Below are 26757 nucleotides of genomic sequence, written 5' to 3'. Positions count from 1 at the left end.
TTTGTCACGTTTTCCACAGCGGTTTTTCAACCAATCATATTCCCATCCTTTCAGTTAAAATTGGGAATGGTTCTAGACCCAATTAATCACTTTCAAAAAACTTGTATTAATTCAAATTTAACAGCAAAAGTTAATCTCAAATCGAGCTTACTTGCACTTAGCAAATATATAATTTCAAAACTGATTTCGAACTTCTAATTAATTGAATTATTCGGGAAATATTTTTAACGACGAAAATCGTTTTAACGAATTCCAATGGGTTATTTGAAAGCAGTGTGCTCACCATAATACAAATTGAATCACAAAAATGACCTTTGTTAGAGTAATTAACGTGATCCTGCTTCAAATAATTTCAATACATAATTTTAAATAAAGCCACAGAAATAAAATATTTGAAGAATCACTTTGTGGATTGATATTTTAATATAATGAAAATTTTTATTTTTTTTAACCATTTTTTTATGATGTATGCATAGCGTCTAGTTTCGGTTATATGAAAGTTAATTAATTCAAAACCATATTCGTAAATACTATCTAAAAATAATAATAAAAAAATATATAAATAATATTACTTCCCCAACGTTTACAAAAATATGTCCGCTGTCGAAGGAGATGTCAAGAAAGCCTACAATTTCCGAATCGATTATATTTTTAATTTTTATAAATTATAAAATAATAAGTTATAGTGTATTATTCCCACTGAGTTTACAAAACACATTTCTCATTTTTTCTTTCATTATATTAAAGACAAGACAACATAGATACATTAAAATAAACAAATGCAGAGGTTATTTTGGAGTTCCAAAGAAAGAATGTGTCAGTCATTAATAAAACTGCTGAGGAAATAGCTTTTAAGAGCTTTGGCCAATGTTTTTTAGTACGTTGCCGGAAGTTTTATATTTATGAAATATGAAACTCATAAACGATAAACATTAAAAATGAACGTAATTTTCTATGAAAATTTCAAAGTACGGAAATATAATAATTTAAGATGAAATTTACATTATAAGATTGGTCTCGTGGCGATTTTTTGTTGTTTGTATGGGTAACAGAACGAAGGTAAGTTTTAACGGGTGTTATGTACAATTTGATTAGATTTAAAATTACAATAACTTCTTTTTTTTACGTTAACCCCCTACAAAATGCCCCGAGGAAAATAATATGTAATATTTAGGGATGTTGTGTGGAGGGTATTTTTAAGGAAAGGGAGGAGATGAAGTTCTGGTAAGGAAAAAGGTATGAGGGGTGGGTAGGAATCTATAGATCAAAGTGTACAAGAGTGACGAACGAATGAATATATTGCCACAAGCCGATGTGTCGAGGGACCAGCTGGAGAGTTCCCAGAGTTTCCCCAAACCAGCCTCTCCCGATCTTGCCGCCACGCAGTTGATGAGCAGCTGCGTCATAAACACACTGGACCCGATGAATCCGGGCACTCCTGCTAAATCACGAAACGTAGCAAACCACTTGAGTTGTTGGTCAACCAACAAATGTTACCCAAGGTACCCAAGCCCGCCTCCCAAAATGAAATTATTTACTGTTTATTGATTTTATAAATTATTTATTTTTTATTCATTGTAAGTATCTTGAATAATGGTTATTGATTTATTCACATGCCTCAATTTGTTATCGTTTCGGAGAATTTGAACAATTCATCAATTTTATTTCATCATTTTCGGGTTCTGTGAAAGTCCTATTCAAGTTCTGTTATCATATCGTTATAGGCTAGTTGCTTGACAGAACTGAAATAATAATAACCCGTGTTAAGTGGGATTTTGACTCAGAGATCAAACACCAAACAGAGAGTATATTCTCAACCATACTTCACTATTAGATATACAAATATTTTGTTGCATAAACTTTGATCATTTAGAACGCGCCAATCTAGGTAGTAATCAAACTTCAAGAATGTTTATGTACAAATAAACTCAGGGGTGAAAGTTCGCAACCAGGTCGCGTGTCAGTATCATGATGGTTTTTAGGATGGTATCTCATTGTACATAAATAAAAGGCGGTGCATGGATTGATATTGCATGTATTGGAAACGTAATATTTTACTGCCCTAGCCCTAGCTCAACAGATCAACAGTTTTATACAATTTTGACTTACCCCAAAGACCGACCAGTTTTTTAGCTATCTGAATCTAAACTACGGGAGCCGAACATCGCGTTTTCTAGTGCCGAACACTGCGTTTTCTTGATGGGAGAAGCGACGGAACGTCCCGCACCCCCCATCCGGCGGCTGACGTAACTCCGTAGAAGCGTGATCGGTCATCCGGAAAGGTAGATATACTTCTCCCGGCCGCATCCACGAACCCCAGCTATTAATAAGCGCGTAGCCGTTCCTAGGGATGCTGCAACTCATACAAAGGGCTCTTTCTCGGCCCGCCGAACACGTGCGATGTCGGGATTCAAACTCCAAAATCAAAAAGAACGAGGTTTCCGTTTGACAATTATGCGTGGCACGAATTAATAATTGAGTATGATCCAATCCTACAGGATTGATCGTTTCTTTACGGATTCCCGTTCAATCGAATAACGCCGGTCGCGTGGTTCGTCCGTACCAACTTCCGTCCAACGAAATCACTATTACCCACTTTGGGAATAGTTAATTTTCGGTCACAAAACGTTTACCGCCGTGCACGTAAGCAAACTCGCACTCATCGGCGACAAAAATCGAATTACATTCCGTACAATTAATTATTCAAAAACGAAAAGCACCGCGACCATCATCTGTACAGTCCACGAACCCACACGTTGACTGTCCAGAAAAGAAGTGGTTTGTTATTTCCGGCCAGGCTCATATGTCGCCCTCGGCGACCATACGCGAAATGTAACCGAAACAATCCTAGCTACAATCGCCCAGTTCCTAACTAGGTTAGAGAATCGGCGGGGATAAATTTGATGATCAGTGAATAAAATTTAAAAACAAAAGGAATCTAGCCCTGCATCATAACACCCGTCCTAATTTTTGTAAGCCTGTCAAAATATTAGAAGAGGTATAACAATTATCCGATTAACTAAAACAAAACTTATGTTTAACCAAAGGCCATGAAACTAATCGATTAATACTGTACCAATTGTTGGCGATAGTGAACAATAATTATTATTTAAATTAACTGTAATTTTATGCAATTTACAATATCATGAATATTACAATGGTTATTTGTAAAATAATCATTTACCTTTGCATAATATGGGATAGAAGCAGGCTGTGAATGTTATTTTCTATGCTAATTCTGTTCCTGAATTTTAATCACTATTAGTATGGAAACCTACCAAGATTCACAGCTATTTTTGCTTTCATGTATTAGGTCGAAGTGTCTTGTCAGTAGATCTACTCACTGCCTCAGTGAGTTTCTGTTATTGGTTGCATGATTTTGGTTCGGATCGTTTATGAGCACTTTCACACATCTGTATGAGAATACCAATACGCACAAGAGTTCTAACTGCTTTCTGCTATCTAGAATCCAGTGCAACTATGGTATACCAAATTGAAATATGTTGTGAGTGGTGACGAAAGAAAGAAGGTTGGCAGGTACCTGTCTATAACACAGCTAAAACCATTTCAAGCAACGATTCAATTCTGAATCGTAGTCTTTCACCAGGGCTATTAATACTGAGAGTCTCTTCTGTCTAGAAAATTGCGCCTCTTCAACTGAATTGTTACGCTATCATGAAAAAAGCGATACAAATGAGGCCATGATAAAATTATTTGTAAGAACTTTTAGAATTACAGTGTTTACTGTAGAATTTTGTGTGCATGCATTATTCTTATTTGTGTAGAGGAGAACCCGCACGATGTGGCAGTGTGGCTGACGCGAGAGTACCTGGGCGGCCCCTCTGGCTACGCGCCCGTGGCCGGCGCTTGCGACCGAGCGCGCAGCACGGCGCTCAACAAGGACGAGGGACTGGCCAGTGCGTTCATCATAGCTCACGAGATGGCGCACATGTGAGCTTTTTTCATCACCATCCCTTTTATCTTATTGACATTAATTCCGCTTCTAATTTTCGCTCAATGGTCCCATGACAAGTGACACAGAACAGTGACACAACAGAAACAAATCAAAACGGTTGCAAAATAGAATAGTGACAAAACAAAATAGTGACAAAACAGAAAAGTGGCAAATATATCGGTGATAAAAGAGAACACTTAGAAAACAGAACAGTTACAAAACAGAACAGTGACCAAACGGTATAGTTAGGACTGATTCCGAAATGATACTAAAAAATGTAATTTGAAATCACGAACGCCTCTATGTATCTTTTAATGTATCTTCGTTTTAACATAATTATTTTAGCTAGTCTTAAATCCTGTATTCGTCTAGGATAACTTGAAACCTGTAAATTTGACTGTCCTGAAACGGGAATCCTTCCTACTTGGACAGTCAAAATCATAAAATGTAATCAATATTATACTATAAAAAATAAATAAATAAATAAAAACACTCAATTACAAAACAGAACAGTGACAGAGCAGAACAGAACAGGGCGAAACAGAAAGGTGCCAAAACGGAACAGTGATAAAACAGAACAGTGACAAAACAGAACAGTGAAAAAACAGAACAATTAAAAAAGAGAATATTGACACAATAGTAAAGTGGTAAAACATAATAGTGACAAAATAGAACAGTGATAAAGAACAGAGAATTGAAGAAACGCAAAAAAAACGAAAATTAATAACGAGCCTGTTATTAATTTATCATATTATTCTTTTATGGCACTGTTCTGTTTAACCTCTTTATCACTTTTACTGTAGGTAAAAGAAATTAATCATCTTCGAGAATTTCCCTTTGAGGGATCCCGAATAGCCTCCTTCGCCAATCAAAACTGAGTGATCGCTTTACTATGTAAAACTTTACCTGTGGCGGAGGACTTTGCAATGCATTATTCATATCATGATATAATGTGATCTATTGATGGCTGATTAATTTCTGTTCCACAGTTTGGGGCTCACTCATGATGGTGACATGAATGCGGGGAACAAGTGTGACGATGAAGTGGTGAAGGGAACCATCATGGCACCAACAGTGACGGCAAACTTTCATCGGTTTGCCTGGTCATCGTGCTCGAAGGCAGAGTTTCACCGACTCCTCAAGTAAGTTTTGATTATAATGTAGGCTTCTTAATAGGAGTGGATGGAAATTTAAAAAAAAACAGCAGAAGTTGTAGTGTAAATGGTTCTAGGAACTTTCACTGCAGAAAATTAACCGCGGAAAAAACCCAGCGGGTAATTCACCGTAGATAATTCACTGCAAACAATAGACAAAATTAACTGTCTGAATGGTGCTGAGGACATTACAACAATAGTAACAAGTTAATGTAACATGACCTAACCTTCACTTACTGAAGTGTTTGATTTTTTTTTTTTTTTCTAAGAAACACAACCATTCCGCGGTTACGAATAACCTGACAATATTTGAAATTCTCCTACTACCACCACAGCAAGCGGAAAATATTGCTTGTGTTGTGATGGAGGACTTGGCCAGCTGAGGAAATGAACACACTACGCCTGGGTGGGACCCAAAAACGATGTCAACTCAGCCACCGGCCGGTCAATTTTCTTTTAAAACTTGTTTTGGCTATTATTTGTACTAAATTATAATATATTAAAAACTCAATTTATGGAAATTATTATTCCCAGCGGTGAATTATTGTTTGCGGTGAACTCTCTGCGTGTGTGTTGAGAATTATCCGGATTCCATAATAATCATCACGTTAGTAAACACAACAGCATTATATTGAAAATGCATCAGACACCCATCAGCCAGCTAAATTACGCCAAACAGTGGTGTGAACACAATATAATATATATGTAAATTCAATCGAGTACAGTGATGTTGATAAGCACACATGACGTGGCCACTCATCATTCCCAGTCACGTTCCTTCTGCTTGTGATATACCATACCAGCTCAAGTGTTCTAACATTCTAAGCTCGTGGGTTGTGGTATTATTAATTTCTCCAATAACGTTTTATATTAAAGATAGTCTTCGCTATTAATAATTACGTTTTTCATCAAGTTAACCGTCTCTCTTCTAAATTATAAATGAATTAATTAATATTTAGATCTTTACTTTAACCAGTGGCGTAGTGGAGACGGCTAACTAGCATATCGTCGTTGCACATCAAATATACTTTTTTGTCCACCTTCTTAAATTCATCATCAAAATTTTGTATTTAAATAAGAGCCATGAGATCTTACTTTACATGGCCTATATTTTATATTTTCCAAGACACCCTTGGGACCCAAAAAGGACCATTCAAACAGAAAAACTAGGGGACTTTGTGCAACCTAGGGGTACCGGAGAGGAGAGTTGAGACCACCTTAGTGCACTCCTTCCACGTGGGGCCTTTAAAAAACTAAATAACGAGAACTTTTCGATGAGAGAACTTTTCCTGCTACAGGATACTAAAGGAGATCCGTTCGTGAGAAATCAAGGATATCAACATCACCATTTTAAATGAATTAATGTGATATTTGCGTGGACTTTGGATTTAGAACTATTGGAAAAGAAGTTTACGACCAACATAATATGTCACGCACAAAGACACATCAAATAGCCATACCATATAAAAAATATCCACTGTAACATCTTTTTAAATGAAAAAACATTTGCGATGACGCTGGAATTCCGTCACCGTAATTTGGGGCAGAGAAAGGCGTTATCCTTTCTCTGTTCCAGGAGACTTGTAATTCGAAATAAAGATTACGCTACCCCAATGAAGACACAAATTAATCGCCAGATTTCTGCACTTACCAGATTCTTTGGTTTGATGTCCAGCGCAGCCCGCACTTAGGAAGAAAGTTGGATTAATCACAAGTCACCATTTTTCACATGAACTAATGGATACAATAGGCGAGCATGTGCTACAAATAAGGAGATTAAACGACGGTTTTTCTCTCCTCTCTTTAGTCGATAACGGTTGAATTGTTACTTAATTACTAGTTGATGCGTGCCAGTTTATAAAAATCAAGCGCAGAGCTTGAATTCCTGCTCTATGGTTGGAGGGAGCAGAACAAATCTCATATTGACAGAAAAATGACAAACGTCATAATGAACCAAAACATTACACAAATTTAAAATTTTTGAGACTAGGAAAGAAAGTAGGGGATGCTGTAGTCACCGATATCCTCGATAAGTTTAATTAGTAGAAGGATTGGCAAGAGTTCCTTCAACCCTGCATGGATGGTTATGTTCCTCTATTGCCTCTGTATATCAAACCCTTTTTCTTGTCTGAATCCAAATTCATTGCAACAATTAAAACTTGTGGTAGACAAAGACCATCACTCTTTTTTATGATCAGCATTAAAATGCGATTTACTCGAATAAAATAATTAATATTTCCGAAAAATATATTTTAATATTGAAAAGAAAATATTTTTACTACTTTGTTCATGAACAGAAGTGTTATTTTCCTTTCCGTTTTTTTGGTAATGTACTCAGAGTCACCTAGCCCATATTTGATGTGCAACGATGATATGGCAGATGGCCAACTTGATGGCCTTGATGGCCTGAGGGGGAAGGCTCTCGACTAGCAAGACAGAGGTCGCTGGTTCAAAGTTTACACATTTAAAATATAATAAAGTCTATTCGCGGCACGTTTCGTATGTATGAATATACTCTCAGTATTGTCCTGGTGTAAGACTACTATTCGAAAATGAATTGTTTCTTGAAATAGCTTTGGCCGTGTTTGGTGACTAGATCTGAATAGCCAGGTGCTTCCTCACCTTCCTCTCTCCCATCTCCTTCCTCTTCCCATTACCTTTAGCCTCACAACATATCCCGATTCAGGGATTCCATAGTCTCACTTGCTCCAGATGGTTGGGAGCAGTAACTTGTTTGATTTCACATAAAAATAAAAAAAAAGGAGTTTTTCTAACTGGTCTTTAACTGTCGTCGTCTGCACTAGTATCAAATTCTTGTGAATACTTTTCGCAATCTAAGATCTTTGCTGTAAGTTGCTTCAAAAAAACTATATTGTACCAAATATTATTATTCCATTTACAGTACAATCATCTCATTCAGACATCCTTATCATCTGGGAAGAAAATATACAAAAAAGTCTCAAAGCGATTTAAAGAGAAATTAAATACCTACAATGTTTTAAAAATTTCATTCAATAGCACCATTCATCATGTCGTTCGATGTTGTTCTAGAACATCTGTTCTTCCACGTGGTATCTTGAATAAGTCATGGCGACGACTTCTGCTGAAGTTTTCGGCCAATTATAAGCAATAGCATTCCTGAGGAATGGGCTATCAATAGAGTTTTAAACTATATTAATACAAAGAATTGCAAGGTTTGCGTTATGTCTAGTTTCTAGACGAAATCTATTTATTGCATGAAGTAACTCTATATGGTACATAAACCTTGGATAAGTTCCATGTGTCCGCATATAGACGTATCTGAGAATTTTTGTTTGTATTTGTTACAGCATATTTACATATTTAGTTTGGTGCGGAGTCAACACACCACTAGCATACTTCAGCTAACTTATTATAACACCATCGAACATGGCTATCAACACATCACTAGCATACTCTAGCTTACCTCTTATAACACCATCGAACATGGCTATCAACACACCACTAGCATATTCCAGCTTACTTCTTATAACACCATCGAAAATGGCTATCAAGACACCACTAGCGTACTCCAGCTTACCTCTTATAACACCATCGAACGTGGCTATCAACACACCAATAGCATACTACAGCTTACTTCTTATAACAAAATCGAACATGGCTATCAACACACCACTAGTATGTTCCAGCTAACTTCTTATAACACCATCGAACATGGCTATCAACACACCACTAGCGTACTCTAGCTTACTTATTATAACACCTTCGAACATGGCTATCATTGCATCTGGTCATTAAAAGCTGTTCAGTTAGCAAAAATGTCACGACTGAAAGACCAAATGACCGAAGGAGAATTTCAAAACAAAAAAATTCATTCAATCATTGCAAAACAAGTTCGATTAATAATATTTATAAAATACCAGACGATCCTATGAATAAAACTATTTCATAGAGCTTGTATACTTAGAATTACGCCCTTGTATCTTGGACTTTTCTAATATTCTCTCGCTGAAACTTGCCATGAATAACAAATCAAAGTTTTTAAATATAAACAACTTCCAGCCAATGGGCCTGTCTGCTGAATCCCCCAGGGAAGAACCACACCATCCTACAACCGGGAACTACGCACACTTTCACTATGGATGAACAGTGCAGAATGGAGTATGGCGATGGGTACGTAGTTTTGATCATTATCATCTGTTTTTCATCATTTTTTCTGAAGTTGTGCAGACGTGCATAAAATTCAATTTCAAGCACATGGTTATGTACTATATTATTATTTCTTTAAAATGCTAGAATATTACTAATGCAGACTTATGAAATATTTATTAAACATATATATTTGCTTCATGCACATGGATGATAAAAACATATTTGGCGTTTACTGAGTTTTCCCAAAAAACTATTCCGTTTTTTACCATTGAGTATACGTATCCATAGTATGCGCTGATTACTGACTCGATGTTTAAGATATTTTAAGGGTGCTTAGAACAAAAGAAAAGCTACTGATTTTTGCTACAACTTTAGATACATGTTCTTTCCAGTTTATATTTGCATCTAGTTGTATTCCCAGCAGTGAACAAGTTTGGGAAGGTTCGATATGATTGTTATTAAAGTTAACATTTATGTTTATAGGTGTAACTTGTACTGGACAAAATTTTAGAAGTTCAGTTTTGTTTGTGTTAAGCGACAGATTTTGTGAAAACAGCCAGTTTTTCTATTGATTGACAAGTCTCGTTAACATGTTTATTAAACTTGTCAATGTCTCCAGTACATTCAAATAACAGAGCAGTGTCATCAGCAAAGTATAGTATATAGTTATATATAGTTCCTAACAAAGTATCAGTCAAAAGCGAATGTTTTATGAGGACGGCGGGTAACACGTGTTCATACAAATTGACATACTGATATTGTCGCATTCCGTCATGATATTTATTAGAAAAAGAACACATGACATGTTCTCGATATATATACTCGGAATGACTTATATTTTATCAGGAATTTGGCATGTTGTCACTTTTTTTAACAGAATAATTTTCAAGTTGGTTCAATTCCTAGTTATGACCGTTATCTTTTTATTTTTCTGTTTTTCTATTTCACGTTTTGTTTAGATTTCTTCTTCTTCGGTGATATATATTATTTTTATTTTCCACAGCGCCCTTGAGGTGTTTTTGCACAAAAACGGCGCTATAAAAGTCATCCAGGTATTATTATTATTATAATTGGAGACACGTTGAAATTTGAACCCAGACTGTTATAACGCGAGAAATCGTCACCCACTTATTTTATTTAGTAGTTCGCACAACTTAAATGAATCATTTACCCTGAGTTTGTAACTTAATCGTCAAGAATCGGATTGCATTATTATGAAATGTATGCCGAGAAAGAAAAACAATAATGTAATTTAATTAATAATAAGTAATTGTACCGTAGGATAAACAACTCTGTTATTAAATAACATTTCTCTGCGCTGATATTATACACAAGTTGATGTTTTAAATATTATACCCATTGCAAGGGATTCTTTAAGATTTGATTTCAAGCATTTTTCCATATACATATATAAAGTGATGTTTCTTTGTTTGTCCCGTACGCGTTTTTTTTTTAATTTTTCGTCCGATTACAATGAAAATTTCATAGTTTGTTCTTGTTAGTCCCAAGAATATTTGAAGAGTGGTTTGAATGGTAGGATAAGTCTGGAACACTCGAGGCATTATCTCTGCACTAGAATGAGATACGGAGTCGAATTAAAATACAGTTACAATATGGTTTTCAAGATACTATACGAACTTAATAGTAAAAAATGTCGGGGATGACCGAGGAAGACCCGAATCACATAATTATTTGTGGTAAAATGAGACGTAAGTGATGAACAAAGAAAGAGGTGTAAGGAGAATGCATGACTTGGAAGTGAATTGTTGAAGAGGTCGACGACGTCCGAGGAAGACATGGAACGATCAAGTGAAACAAATACTTATTACAATACAATAATATTATTTCAACCCAAAAAATGGACCGAGTTGTCAGGTACTCTAGCATTTACAACCTCGAACTTTACCCCAAACCATTTATAAGTCCCCGAGCATTATTTTCAAACAACCCCTTATCTTGAGTAGAATACCATTTATCATTGACATAAGTTCTTAAGCAAGTTATGTTGATATACGTTTTCCATTTGTACGCTGTTGATTCATAAATTAGCCGTGTGTTTAGGACTTTTCGAAGAACTTTTGCTTTGTAAACCATAAATTTAAGACAACAATTGTTACTTGCTTCTTTAACCTTTTCTACTTCTACTATTGCATACGTTATCGTTTCTATAAGATTTAAATTCTATAAGACTTAACAACCTATCACTAATCCTTCCTTCAAAATTTCGTAATAGCTTTGTTAATTAGAGTTGTATTAAATGATCCTGCTTTGCACCAGGTCAAGCTTACTCTGTTCCAATGTTAATACCGCAAAAGAGTCTCAAATGATCTTAACTGAACGGCATCCCCAATTGGGCTGTATTGAGAGTACATATCTACCTTTCGAGATAAAGGTAGATATATACAGCCCTGCTTGACACCACGTCAATTTTAGATTTCTACAAAGAGTTCTTTATTATTTTTGAATCAATAAATTATACCAAACTTATACTAAACATTATTTTCTTCAATATCGGGGAAAGTTCTGATCAGGAGTCTAAAATAATTTATTAGAAATTTAAACACCCACTTTTACTAATCTCGTAAATCGATTCGGAAATAAGCTGATTAGCATTAATCTCGAACGGAGTTAACTTTAAGTGTGGGAACATACTTTTCTCTACATCTGCGGATGTCAGATAAAAGGAGTTCGAGGAAGAACAGAGTAGAAGAGATTAAAACGGTGAAGTTGATCTGTGTTTTCTGTACTTTTAACGTTCTGGAACTGCGTAATTCAAAATCCTTAAAATGATCTGCTAATAGTTGGTGTCGAATGAAAATATTAGTTTATTCTGCGATCGAAAATAGTTGATAAGGGCGGCTTAAATTACGTAGCATAAAGAAATTATTTTAAATTAGAGTGATAGCGTTTGGTAGGTTTAGTCTTTATAGAATTAGCTTCATGTTCATGTTGCAGCTAAAATCCATTATTAGCTGAGTCGGTGGGATTATTGCATCTCCAATTGGGGTATGATGTAAGGCTGGAGTGAGTAGGGAAGAGAAACAGATGAGAAAGCGGATGGTTGAGAGTACCTGGAAAGACAGATCGTGTCTTAAAACACAGCTAAAACTATTAAAATTGGAAAACGAGTGACCGACGATCACAATTATCGTGAATATAAATAAACATTTTTTGCGGAGCTTAATCTATATTAAAATTTATTTAAATACTTTTCATGAATAAACATGGGTTTATGACATACTTAACGAGTTGTACCCACTTGACTTGACCCAAAAACGTCGTACAAATAGCCCTCGTTAAAAATCTGAAAAATCCCGAAAGATTTCCCGTGGGACCAACCTCCTTTTTACCAAGAAAGCCTTCTTTGCTTGTATTTTATAGGTCATAACTTTCAAAAGAGGTCGGGTTAATAGAAAAAAAAATAGATTCTAAGTACCTATTATCAAAGGATAAGCTTCAAACGTAATGATTTTATATACGATAAATATGTAAAATTCCTCAAAATTATCCTGTCTATTTTTTTCATACTGGGTTTTTAACTTCCTTTATTCATTTGAATAAATCTTTCAAATTATATACATCAATCGAGATAGTCTGAATTCTCTAGAAATCAGTTCCAATGTGTAAAATGGCAAATTAAAATATTTTTGGTTGTAATATAGGTTGATACTTTGTTGCTTGTCTGAATTCTCCAAATCAAAAAAATTAATTAATTTTTTTGCAGAATACAATTTTTTTTTAAATTTTTATTTCCAATCTTTCAACAAGTATGGTTATTCATTCATATTAATACGGACTAGCAGTTAAAAACCCGCTCCGCGGGTTTATTCTGCTGGGCCCTGCGGACGGCACTCAGTTGATCTTCACCCATTGTGATATTAACAGTTACATTTAATAGATAAATATTAGATTAATTAAATTAATTATTATATATTGTTAAAACACGGAACAGGAAGGAGTTAATTAATAATAACATGCTAAATTTACGCATAATAAGAATGAAAGTTGTTTGAATAAATGAAATTTTACTTATTTGTGATAGATTATTTCAAATGAAACACTATTATTGACTACATGTCTACAACTAATATTAATTGTTATCGTACCTAATATATTTAGCTCATAGGAGACTTGCAGTGCTTAAATATGTGTTACAACCGTCAATGTATGTAAGTTGAATCAATATCGTATAGTTTGTCACAATTAAAGATAGTTATAACAAAGTTGACTTAAATAATAGATTATTACATATTGATTAATTGTACCCGTGTTTATGAATAAAAGGAGGGTAATTGTGCGATGAGATTAGCAGTCGGTTTAATCAAAAGGTGTTAATTTTACTCCAACTGGTGGTAATTCTTTACCTACAACTGTTACTGTATCTAATAATGTTTAAAGTTAGATTATATATACACCTTCATCAGGCGAGTAAAAATCTATATATAAAGGTAGATTATTACAACATAGCGCCCCTGAGTTGATATCTCACAAAAGCGGCGCTATGCAAATTGTCCAATAAATAAATAAATATAATGTTTACATTTTATTGTGTATACACCGAAGTCAAAAATTAAATATAGATTGCAATTGGAAAGAAGATGTGGAAGGAGGGGGGAGGGTAAGAGTAGGCTGGGTTTATAAGAATTAGGAATTACAATATCGTTAGACGGGAAAGACCAGTTGAGTGGGAAAATGTTTAAAAGAGAGTTTATAAAAAAATTCTTGTTAATTATATCTGCTTTTATATTAACAAGTTTCCTAATTTCTAAAATTTCTAAATTATTTATAGTGAAGTATTTTAAGACCTGAAAAAACAAATAGCATATAACCATAAAACAATATATTCATAAGACAAATAGCATTTAATAACGGTTATTCTAATAAATTGATAGTTGAAATACTAAATAAAAAAATTAAACATATTCTCTTCAAACGGTATTTCTAAAGATAGAAATAAACAATGGCGTAGAATTCTGTTTGTGGATAACCATACTTCTAAAATTATATATAAAAACAATACTGGTAGTATTCAACTGGCGTTTTACACTAATAACAATGAAGAAATATATTCTTAATAAAAAAGATAACAAAATTCAAACAAAAAAATCAGGAGTTTAAAAACTCAATTGGGATGATTGTAATTTCTTTTACAAAGGTAGAACCAATAGAAACTTTGAAGTCAGAACTAAAGAATATCGCAGGGCTCTAAATGGAAATAGTGAATCTCAGTTTGCAAATCATCTTTTGAATAATTATCACACTTTCGATAAAAATTCAGGTGTTAAAATACTTCACTCAAGATATAAAGCACCGCAAATAAATAATTTTGAAATTTTAAAAATTAGAAAACATGTCAATATAAAATCAGAGATAATTAATAAGCAAAAAAATATATAAATAATAATGGAAATTGTCATTACAAAGTGATAAGCTTCCAGAAGAAATCTTCTTATTTAACGCTTGTTAATGGTCAAGTAGTCAAGTATTGTGAGCTGCATATTTAAATATTCGCGCCAGTCGTTTGGTTCGTTTTTATACCGCCAGAGGTGCACTCTGTCTGCCATCTATAGCCGTGCGTATCGGCCATATTGAAGGAAAGCGTGATTTTTTATAAACGTCAAACATAATCACGTAACTGTGGATAATTTTCATTGTAATGTAATTAATCCAATGGATTATGAACTTTCTCAAATATATTTTCTTCGATATTATCCAAAAATTATATGAGCAGAAACAATGCTTTTGAATAAATCTTGTATTATTATGAGGCGATCCTATTTTAGCATGAAATCGGGTCTTAATTTTCAAATTGGCGGAATTTACCCGAAACAGACAATTTGAATTTGACCAATCAGAGGGCCTACATCGTCCAGACGATCGCATAATAATACTATCAGATAAGTAATCAGATTACAACTCGTTTGTTTTATACATGTGCAATTTACTTAACTGGGTAACCATTTTTAGATTTCCTCACTATACTAATACATGGTATTTAAGGCATCTTAACCAGCGGACGAGAATGCGCGAAAACGCGAAGAATACAAATGCAGTGCGTTGACTTGGTAGATATAAAAAAAATATTTGTTTAATTTGATTTTTTTTAATTATTTTACATAGGTTTTCCAAAAGTGAGTAAAAATCTTTTGTTTTACATATTTATTTGTTTGTCCGAAAGGTATTACCGGTAAGTTTTATTTCTAATACATACTTATCTTTAAAGTATTACTTGATTTGATGCGTATGACATTGAAAAGAGGGTTTATTCCTTACAACTGAAGTAGTACATATATTAAAACTAGGTTTTATTTCTAACTATTTTCTACTGTACCTACCTACATATGTAGTTATGCGATTGCATAATATTGTATCGCTTTCATGTATTTGTTTTCATGGTTAACGGAGCGACCTGATTCGTCTAATTTTCGAAATGTTATTAAATTCACGAGGTAAATTTTGATTGAAAAATCATAGATTAGTATGTCAAAAATGACCTCGTCTTTTTTGCTAAAACAAGAAACTCAATTCACAATATGAAATTATGAAACTGACAAAAAGTAACCCAAAAAATATTGAATATGTTGAATTATACCAATGTAATAGTGAATTGGACAATAAAATAGAAATTATGAACAGTAAAATGATTTGAATCGCACATAACGAATCAAAATTCATTTGGTTCGTGGCACTTTTTGACCAGCAATCACAAACAGTTTCACGTACTTTGGCATAAGTTTTAACATTTATACATGAAACATCGATGACAGACATAAACTCTTGATAGTCCATAGTTGATTCTTTTCCCTGGAAGTTAAACAACACAAAATTATCGCCAAATGTTATAAAAAATATGTGCTTATTCTGACTGATTCTTTCGAACGAACCTGTAGCATATAAGTCACCGAACCATAGCGAATCAGACACTTCCGAGCTCTTCAAACATTTGAGCGATACTATTGATGATCTCTTGCCCCGCTACCCTTCGGCCGAGTTTGTTGTTCTGGGGGACTTCAACGTTCATAACGAACCATGGTTGAAGTTCTCAGGCCCAACGGACTCGGCTGGCCGACAGGCGGAATCCTTTGCCATTTGCTACGGATTAGAGCAATTGGTTCAGGAGCCTACAAGGGTTCCTGATGTCCAGACTCACCGCTCCAATCTGTTAGACCTATTCTTAACTACTGTGCCACACGGTTATAAGATTGACGTCACAGCGCCTCTGGGATCATCTGACCACTGCCTAGTGACGACATCAATCCCCGTTAGCCTCAGACCAACCAATGAGAGGCTGAGGAGAAAAGTGTGGCACTATAGGTCAGCAGATTGGTTCGGTATGCGGGCCCATTTCAATGCTTTTCCGTGGTCAGCTGTTTGTTTTCGGACTTCGGACCCTTCAAGATGTGCCCAGGAGATTGGTGAAGTCATCAAATCGGCGATGGATGGCTTCATACAATCGACTACTAAAGAAACTGGTGTGGGCTCAAAGCCGTGGTTCAGTCGACAATGCTCCGAAGCAGTTCGACGAAAAAACGCGGCTTACCGAGCCTACAACACATCTCGAACGCCCGAAAGCAGATCAGCATACAACAAATCGGCAAAGGAATGCAAGAGAATCATCAATAGGTCAAAATTCGAACACGACCTGCAGATCAGCAAAAAGCTGGCTGCCTGCCCGCATGGCAGCAGAGCATTCTGGTCGCTTGCGGGCTCAATAGGTCGAAATTTTTGCAAACCCAGTTTGCCACCTCTTACCAGACCTGACGGCTCACTAGCAAACACCGCCACCGAAAAGGCAAACCTTTTAGGGAAAATGTTTGCGGAAAACTCGACCCTCGACGACGGGGGTGCTGTTCCGCCGTCGGTTCCTCACTGCGGCTTCTATATGAAAAAGCTGAGGATCCGGCATCGGGATGTACTCCACGTCATACGGGGGCTCGATGTTAACAAAGCTAGTGGACCTGATGGAATACCTGCCCTGGTATTGCAGAGGTGTGCTGCGGAAATAGTTCCAGTTTTGACAAAGCTCTTCAAAATGTCCCTGAAGTGTGGCACTGTGCCCTCTGGTTGGAAAAAAGCGGTAATTCACCCTATTCCCAAGAAAGGTGACCGCTCCAACCCGGCCAACTACCGCCCCATAGCGATCACATCAGTTCTGTCCAAAGTGATGGAACGTGTGATCAACGACAAACTGCTCACATACCTCGAGAAGAACAAAATTATCAACGACCGTCAATACGGATTCCGGCGGAACCGCTCGTGCGGTGATCTTCTCGCGTATGTGACGCATGTTTGGGGGCGGTGCCTGGAACGTCACGGTGAGACCCAAACGGTCGCACTAGACATATCCAAGGCCTTTGACCGGGTCTGGCACCGAGGACTTGTCAACAAATTGCATTCTTACGGACTTCCCGCATCCCTGTGTACGTGGATTGCTGACTTTTTAAGGGATAGGTCGATTCAGGCGGTTGCTGACGGTTTCACCTCTTCCTCGCACTCCATAAATGCTGGCGTCCCACAGGGATCGGTTCTGTCTCCGACTTTGTTTTTGTTGCACATCAATGACCTTTTGACATGTGCACCGATTCATTGTTACGCGGATGACAGTACAGTTCATGATAGCTTTTTGTTTGACAAGCCCCCAAAGGGCACACAAACTCCAACGGCTCGGAGGGCTTTGAAGCAGAGAATGGACGGTTATCTCGAGAGTATTTCCTCCTGGGGTAAAAATAATCTCGTCGAATTTAATGTTTCAAAGACCCAATCCTGTCTGATTACGTCTAAAAGGGATCCAAATGATAATCTAGTCTCCTTCAACGGAAGCAATCTTCCGAACAGGCCTTCCATTGATATGCTTGGTGTAACTATAAGTGACCAGCTCAGGTACGGGGGCTCCATCGAAGCTAGAGTAAAGTTGGCCTCTCAGAAGCTGGGCGTACTGTACAGGGCCCGCAGATACTTTAATAGTACACAACTGCTCACCCTGTACAAATCGCAAGTGCGCCCTACTGTCGAATTTGGCAGCCATCTCTGGTCTGGAGCCCCAAAATACCTGAAAAAAACCCTTGACTCTGTGCAGAAACGGGCGGTCCGTTTGATAGATTCCCCAATCTTAACAAACGGACTGCAATCTTTAGAGCACAGGCGTCAGGTAGGTATGCTGTCCTTGTTCTATCGGTATTACAATGGAAGATGCTCTGAGGAACTAGCGTCATTGATCCCTTCGGCACCGGTGCGTAGTCGGGATACACGCCAAACGCGCGCCCAACATTTGTACACAGTTGACACTTGTCACATGAGAACGGGTCGCTTCTATGATTCGTTCTTAAGTTCAACAGCTCGGCTGTGGAACGAACTGCCGGCCTCTGTGTTTCCTCCCTCCTACAACATGGGACTCTTCAAGACCCATGTTCACTCCTTCCTCTCCACAAAAAGACCCTCCACACAGCATCCCCAAAGATGACATAGGCCCTGAGGGAAATTATTTTCTTCAGGGCCTCCTGTGTGGAGTAAATATAAAAAAAAAAAAAAAAAAAAAAAAGTACGTACAATGTATACGGATAATTAAATATCACTAACCTTTGTTTTTTTGGAAAATATATCTTCCACGTACGTTTTTGATTTCGTAATTTGTGTTTTCTAATAAAACTTTTGTTCCAAGGATATTTTCCTCCCCATTTTTAAGCAAGGAATTTCTATAAAATGTTATTAACTAGACCGGCGTGGACTACACGCCCGCTTGCCAAAATGACAAAATTATCGGTCTTCTGCCGAGTTAATAAAGATGCACAAACGCGAATCGAAATTAATTACTATTATAAACTTTAAGAATATATTTTTTGGTCATAAATTATTTTTAATGTATCAATAATGTTTTGGTAAATTATTTTTGTAAAAAAATCTGAACTATACCAATTTGTAAGACCATAAATAAATAGTCAAATTGAGGGATTTTCGTCACAAAACGCGTGTTCGGATTTATTTATTATTAATTTTATTTGAAATAAAAACGAAATTCTTATACATAATTATGATAGATAATTTATTGATTGTTTATACTGTATTATTATGTGATTTGAAATATTTGTGATATAATACAAATTCACCTTTGAAAATGCAACAAATCTGCGCAACGTCCAACGGTAACACTTTATTACGATATGAATATAATATTATTTTCATAATTTAACATCTTACTTTACTAGATAACATAACGATCTTTCAAAATCAATTTGAGTTTTTTTCCAGAAAAGTGTCCATACGTCTAAAACTGGCCTCAAAAATGCCAAATTTCAGGTCAAGTCTACCTATTTCGTCTTACCAAAACAGTATATTTAACAAATAACAGGTATTACAAATACGAAGGCTATCCAGAAAGTAAGATTGCAAGGGTTCCTGAAGCCGAGGAAAATTTTGTAGAGGCGATCCTAATGGTAGTTTGTTTAGTACCAGGTGTTTGTCGGCTATTTTATTCAGTCACAGTAAAGTCTTCCGATGGAAAGGAACCCACCACCTCCGCAAGATCTGCGTGAATTTCTGGTTCGTTTTTCACAGGAGGAAGAATCTTTTCTGGACTTGGGGGATGAGACGTGAATGTGTCACTACACCCTAGAATCCAAAAGAGAAACAAGGCAGTGGCGTCACTCATCTTTCTCAGCCACCAAAAAGATCAAGACGACCCATTCAGCTGGAAAACTAATGGCATCTGTTTTTCGGGACCGTTTCTTGGTGGATTTTATATCTAAAGAGTCTACCATTAATGCAGAGGTTTACTGCAATACCCTATATTTTCACAAAACTAAAGGAGTTTTTGGGTGGGAAACTTTTTTCTTTTTTCTGACAAAACTGTGAAGAAGTGACTGAAAGACAGGCGGCGGAGGTCTATGATTCTGGCATACAAAAGCTGGTGCCCCGACTACATAAATATCAGGATATCGATGGCGATTACGTTGAAAAATAGTTTAATATATTTGTGAAGTATCTTTTGAATTAAAATTAAGTACAAGCATTTTTCGATACTGCATAAATTTTGTAACATATTAACTTCAATTTATTTAAATAAGTTTCTGTTTGAACTTGAACAGTTAAGAATGGACAACTGCTCAAAGCTTTGTTTTAAAAACATGCATTTTAATTTTAGCCCATATTTGTCCATTGGTTTTGTAATTATTGTTGAGCTTTTTAAGAATGCCTATTAAAAATAACATATGAAGTATCCGGTGCGATACTTCTGCCAAAAAATATAACTTTCTAACATAATTTATTTCATAGCACAAGGGCTCTTTATAAATATATTGGAAGCAAAGTTTGAATAAAGATTTACTGAGCTCGATATCAACTTTTATATTGGTTATTTGTTTGGTTAGTTTTGGTTTTATTAAGGTATTTTATTTTTTCTTGTGCGGCCTCCGTGGTCGGGGGGTAAGGATCTCGACTAGCAAACCGAAGGTCGCGGGTTTGAATCATGGCTAGCAGAAGTGCATCTTATTTTATTAATTTGTGTAATTTTACTCATTTAAAATAATATGTATTATATTTACGGCACTTTTCAGTGGAAGATACTTCCAGTATATATCTTTCTGGTGTAAGACCAATATTCAGAATTGAAAAGTTGCTTGAATTGGCTTTGGTCGTTTTTGGTGACAAGATCTGAATAGCCATGTACTTCTCCACCTTCATCTTTCCCATTTCCTTCCTATCCCCACTTTCTTCAGCCCTACAACATACACCAATTGGGGATGCCATAGTCTCATTGGTGTCAGACGGTTGGGAGCATTAAGAACTCTTTTGCGGTTTTACATGAAAAAAAAATAGTTACATTATTACTCTGATATTATGGTCCATTTTTCAGATACACCCTCTGTCAAAAATTTGAACTTATTGAACCGTGCACACATCTATGGTGTGGCCACAAGAATTCATCACTGTACTGCATTACGAAAAAAGGGCCCCCTGTCGAGGGAACGCAGTGCGGGTTTGATAAGGTAACGATATCATAATCAATGTATATATTTTTTAAGACGTTGTACTATAATATTTGTGATTTTGTTTATATGGACTAATAAGTGTCACTGTTAGCAATATAATAATATGTAAATTGAAATCAATAGCATTAGTTTATCATAAGGTTGGGTGAGCGGATAACATATCAAAATGATGATTCAAGTTAAAACGGCAACGTTTTTAACATCACTTTTTAAAGGTATGTGGAATGGTCATTGTGTTGAGTTATCATGAAACCGTTAGGACTCACAGATCAGTAAATGAAAGTTATGTGTTTAGTGTGTAGGTAGAAAAAAAGGCAGCCCATGTGCGTAGATGCGATTTGCATAAGAATGGGACAACAATGATGGCAACACTATGGTGCGCGCGGTATCATACTTACAATGGTTCATGGCGCATCTCCTTTGTTTCTATTATCGGTATTAGAAACTGAGGCCTGTTTTGTCTGTAGATGGAACTGAAATTTAAATGTACAACTTGCTAGGGCGTATTAATTTTTTGATTTTATTTTATATTATAGAAACAAACAGTGCATGATTTACAGAGATGAAACAATATACAGGAATAAGATATTTCATGTTGGGTATTAGGGTGTATCGATTTTTAACGTTTTTTTTGTATTCAAATTCCAAGTTGAGAAAAAGTTGCTACTAGGTACCACAACTTAAAACAAAAAGTTTTGGATTTTTTTAAAAATGTTTAGGTCTCCCGCACAAGGCTTAAAGTTTTAATTTTTTCAAAAAATATTAAAAAAAAAATTAATTAAAAAAAATAAAATCGTAACTTTTGTGTTCTGAACTCATTTTATGCCTTCTGTAAGAAAATTAAAATTAATTTCGGTGGTTTAAACTTTAAAAAAACATGGTTCATATATGTACACAAAATTACAATATTTCATCAAAATTAACAAACTTTAGGGCTTGTGCGGGAGACCTAAAATCCATTTTTTATAAAAAAAAATCGTTTCTGAATTATTTTTATGCGCTAATATTACTGTTTTTTAACTTGGAATAAACACAAAAGTTACGATTTTATTTTTTTAAATTTAAAAAAAATTGGATATTTTTTGAAAAAAATTAAAACTTTAGGCCTTGTGCGGGAGACCTAAACATTTTTTTAAAAATCCAAAACTTTTTGTGGTAAGTTGTGGTACCTAGTAGCAACTTTTTCTCAATTTGGAATTTGTAAACAAAAAAAAAGTTAAAAATCGATACACCCTATTGGGTATCAATGATATGTTTCCTGCTTAATGTCTGCTGAGTGGTATGTTTATTCTTTAATTAGCGGTGACTTGTGTAGTTTATAGGTGTGTGTGTGACGTGTGTAATGTATGTGTGAGTGTTTGTTTGTGTGTGTCTGTATAAATGCGCATTGAATAGTTTAAATTATTGACTTAATGCCACGTTTGAATTTGGGCAGTGAATCCGAAAAAAAGTCAATTTTAGAGTTAAGACAAATATTATTTAAAGTATGAAGAGCTCGGTCAATTGGCGAATTAGATGCTGCATTTGTTTTATAATTAATCGTGTGGAATAGCACTGTATGTGGTGTACGTCTCAAAGGTATGTGAAAATTAATAAGGGACAGAAGTTCAGTACAGTCAATGTTATTGTTTAAAATTCTGTGTATAAATATTGAGTCAGCTACTGCTCGTCTTCTAAGCTTCTTTAACTACTAGAACCCATTTTTCAATATTAATTGAAAAAGATAATTTAAGAGAAAAACATTATAAGACACAAACAGAACTTTGTATAAACTTAATACTTGTTTATTATTAATTAAACATGTTTATTTTTCCAAATCAGTGGTGCGTAGACGGATACTGCCAGCACGTGGACGGTCGGCTGTCTGGGGCGGAGGGCAGCGAGGGGGCGGGGGCCCCCAGGGCGGGAGCCTGGGGCAACTGGTCCGAGTGGAGTGAGTGCTCGCACCCCTGCGGTTACGGCGTTCGCACCAGACGCAGGAAGTGCGATAACCCCGCGTAAGTATACCTTCAAAAACCTTATTTAGGTCAATAATTTTATTCGTTTTTAAATTCTTACAGATTATCTATTACGATTCACGAATTTTTGAATTCCTCATACTATCATTAGTATAAGCGGAAAATGATGCTTGTCTAATGATGAAAGAGCTAGCAGAGCATTGAACCTGTGACGCCTGACTATCAGCCACCATAATTTACGTATTTCCTTGTGAAATATGAAAAGATTGCTTCTATATTGATACCGAAGGTTAATAACAGCACCCAGTCTAGCAGCAAAAGCAAACCATACAAAGATTTAATATAATAGTTATTCAATTCATATACACGGTACAGATATACAAAAAATACGTTCGATCGTAAAATAACGATAGAAAGTATAAAATATACGAGTAAGATGCGAGTATAAGTAGACTTAGGGTAAATTAATATTGATTGAAAAAATATGATAGTATAGCCTCCATGTACCTAGCTTATATGCAGTTACACAGATCCGCCACATGTGTGTATCTATTACTAACTTCATGTAATCTAAGTGCACGTGAGTGTTTGAAGTACCCAGTCCTAATATTATTATATTTTAATAAGACATGGTAACGAGTAGGTCTCGTAGGTATATGAAATTAAATGAGGTTTTTTAAATCAGGGCTATAACCATTTAAAAAATTTTAAGTAAATATTAAGTCTGATATAATTTTACGATCCGAGAGTTTTAATACATTTAATTAAATAGTATATACGTATTAGGGTAGGAATCGAAACCGCAACCTTCAGAGTCGAAACAAATGAGTTGACTGTAATGCGATACAGGCCATCGATTCCGTAATGAAATGATTGAAATGAAAATATGGGTTTTAGCTTTGCACGGCAAAATAGCTGATTCAACTAATTATTTGTTGGCATTAAACAATAAATTGGCGTTTATTTTAATTTAACACCATGAAAAAGCACAGAAAAATTATACATATATTTTTAACTAAAGGTAAAAAAATTGACACGTCCGTAAAAAGAACCTTGATCAACTGCTTGGATGCTATTTATGCTGACCATTACATCATCAACTATGTAAAAACGGGGTTATAAATTCTTTATAATATGTGCAAAATGAGAATTATTTTCATATAATTGGAGGAGAGAATAATTATATACATATCATTGGAGGAGAGAATAATTATATACATATCATTGGAGGAGAGAATTATTATATACATATCATTGGAGGAGAGAATAATTATATACATATCATTGGAGGAGAGAATAATTATATACATATCATTGGAGGAGAGAATAATTATATACATATCATTGGAGGAGAGAATAATTTTAAATCTAAACGAACCATGAAACAAAACAAGACGCAGAAAAAAATGCTAACGGTCTAAACTTAAAATCGAACCCAAGATCTCTGTCTTGCCGGTGATTTTTTTACTGATGCGTTTAATCTTCAAAGTTAGTTATTCCAATAAAAAAATAATATTCATTTAGATTTTCAGAAAAAGTCAATAGGAGAACCATAAAAAATAAAAATCGGATATGTTTATCTGAGACACTATCTAGTTTACAAACAAATTTTATAATAATTCTAAAAGATAGCAGCCAAAACAGGGAAAAATTATTTGAGGATAATATTGTTAATTCTGAATTTAAAATATGAGATCGACAAAAAACATAAACTAATTAGGTCCCAATGTAAGAGACGTTATCCCGATAATACACAAACCCTTGGTTCGATTCCCATCAGTTGGAATCATTACCTTTCTATTTTTATGGGACTTGTTATGTTTCCTGATCTTCTTCTTCAGTGACTAATTGATTTCCATCACTACTTGCATTACCTTCATCTTTAATAATATATTACATTGATGGATATAACCTTAAAATGTTAGAAGAAAAGTTATTTTCATAAAAAATGTATTTTTTATTAGTATTCCTTCAAAACAAGTATTTTCGTGACCGGGAAACTATTCGCCCTTTAAAGAATTTTACAGAAAATCGTCCTAAAAAATTTGGTGTTTCCATTTATCTCTTGCTGTAGGAACTGCAATTCCATAAACTGCGCTCTAATAACGGTGAAATAATACGTTTTCCCGTCATACAATTCATGATGGTAAGTATTTATGCTTTGGAAAGTTAACCATTCTAGTTTGAACTGCTGGAAGTAAATTTATGTGCGCCGGTAGTACACTTAACGCTGTAGTGAGCTTCTGCTCAGAGTTGCTCTCAATAGGGATAATGAGCTTAAATCTCCGATGCGCCTCGGATAGTTTTACATATACTTTCATTAGTGATCATGTAACTTCCGTTCCGCAGGGTAATACCAAACTGATTTTGTAAGCGGAAAACTCGGCATTCTAGGTAATAGTAATAATTCATAATAGGCAATAATGCTCAGTAATTTAATATTAAATGCAGTTCTGTGGGGATTTAAAGAAATTAAATATTGTTAGGTATTATTGACTGTGCTTTGCAAGGTACTGTTTAAACTCCAGCAACTCGAGCGTCTTACATTATACTTGTTAATTTGTTTATTCCGGTTCCGATTAAATATGGTGGATTTTTTAATAGGCCGCAATGGGCACGGTAAAAAATCATTTCTCTTCATATAAGAATCTGTTTCGGGGATAATACTTTTGGTAGATTATGATACCAATTTTATAAATTAAATATACAAATACATTTTCTGCTAAGACCATAGAATAAAGAATACTGGAAGTGCCTTCCATTCAAATGACATTTATTTAGAACATTTAAAAATATTGGATAGAGGTGCGCTTTGGGTTTAACTAACACTAGTACAAAAGCAATTTTACCAAGGTAAAAAAAATGTTTACGTGGGAAAATTCTTATACGATAGGTAGGTACTATGTTATGTGAAAAGTAAAGTTATTATGCTTCTACCTTTCTCTTATTTTAAATAAAATTCAAAATAACCTCTGAAATCTTACGATTTGTAAGTAGGTACTCAAATAACGCAATTAATAAACACAATGATTTCAAATTTGAAAAAAGAATCGTTAAGCTTTGGTTATTTTACGCTATATCATGCGCGCATAATTTGGGCTTGGCATATACGTATTGTGTGTTGGGGTAAAACACTTCCATACAAATTGGAATGGATTTAAATGATCTATTTAGATCAACTGCCAAGCGCGTCGCTCCGTCTCACTTACACTCGCCTGAAATCGTAGATCTCCATTCAATTTAAATTTCCATAACACGTTTTTGTATTGAAATATTGGTCCAAATTTGGCAAATATTTGCACTTATTGTGTTATCTTTGACGGATAACAGCCAAAAATAGTATTTTTAATGTTGATAATAGTAGTCTTTCCATTTCCTACCCCTCCTCACTACCTTCAACCTCACAACACAACCCAATTGGGCATGCCATATTCTCACTGGTTTCAGATAGATGGGAGCTGTTGGGACTCTTATTCAGTACTCTTATTTATAAGCAAATTATCATATTAAGTTCTAAGTCATCGGGAAATAGCAAAAAGAGCAACCTAGTTTATTCAATAATCGCGGACGAAACA

At 35.2% G+C, this 26757-nt stretch overlaps 1 protein-coding gene across 1 annotated transcript in view; it reads left to right on the top strand.

The window, feature by feature from the left end:
* LOC149423200 (A disintegrin and metalloproteinase with thrombospondin motifs 1-like) overlaps window positions 1-26757 on the top strand; it is a 67013-nt gene that overhangs the window by 5747 nt on the left and 34509 nt on the right. The window contains exons 4-8 of the mRNA XM_089632561.1: window positions 3786-3951; window positions 4945-5097; window positions 9151-9261; window positions 21089-21221; window positions 23046-23221. Of these exons, the coding sequence (XP_089488687.1) occupies window positions 3786-3951; window positions 4945-5097; window positions 9151-9261; window positions 21089-21221; window positions 23046-23221 (739 nt within the window). The remainder of the gene's footprint in view (window positions 1-3785; window positions 3952-4944; window positions 5098-9150; window positions 9262-21088; window positions 21222-23045; window positions 23222-26757) is intronic.

Source organism: Hesperophylax consimilis, chromosome 6, assembly GCF_061612785.1.
Source record: "Hesperophylax consimilis isolate HC1 chromosome 6, BYU_Hcon_1.0, whole genome shotgun sequence".
Classification (NCBI taxonomy): Eukaryota; Metazoa; Arthropoda; class Insecta; order Trichoptera; family Limnephilidae; genus Hesperophylax; species Hesperophylax consimilis.
Note: the sequence above shows the minus strand (reverse complement) of the source record. Positions and strands in the feature narration are given on the sequence as shown.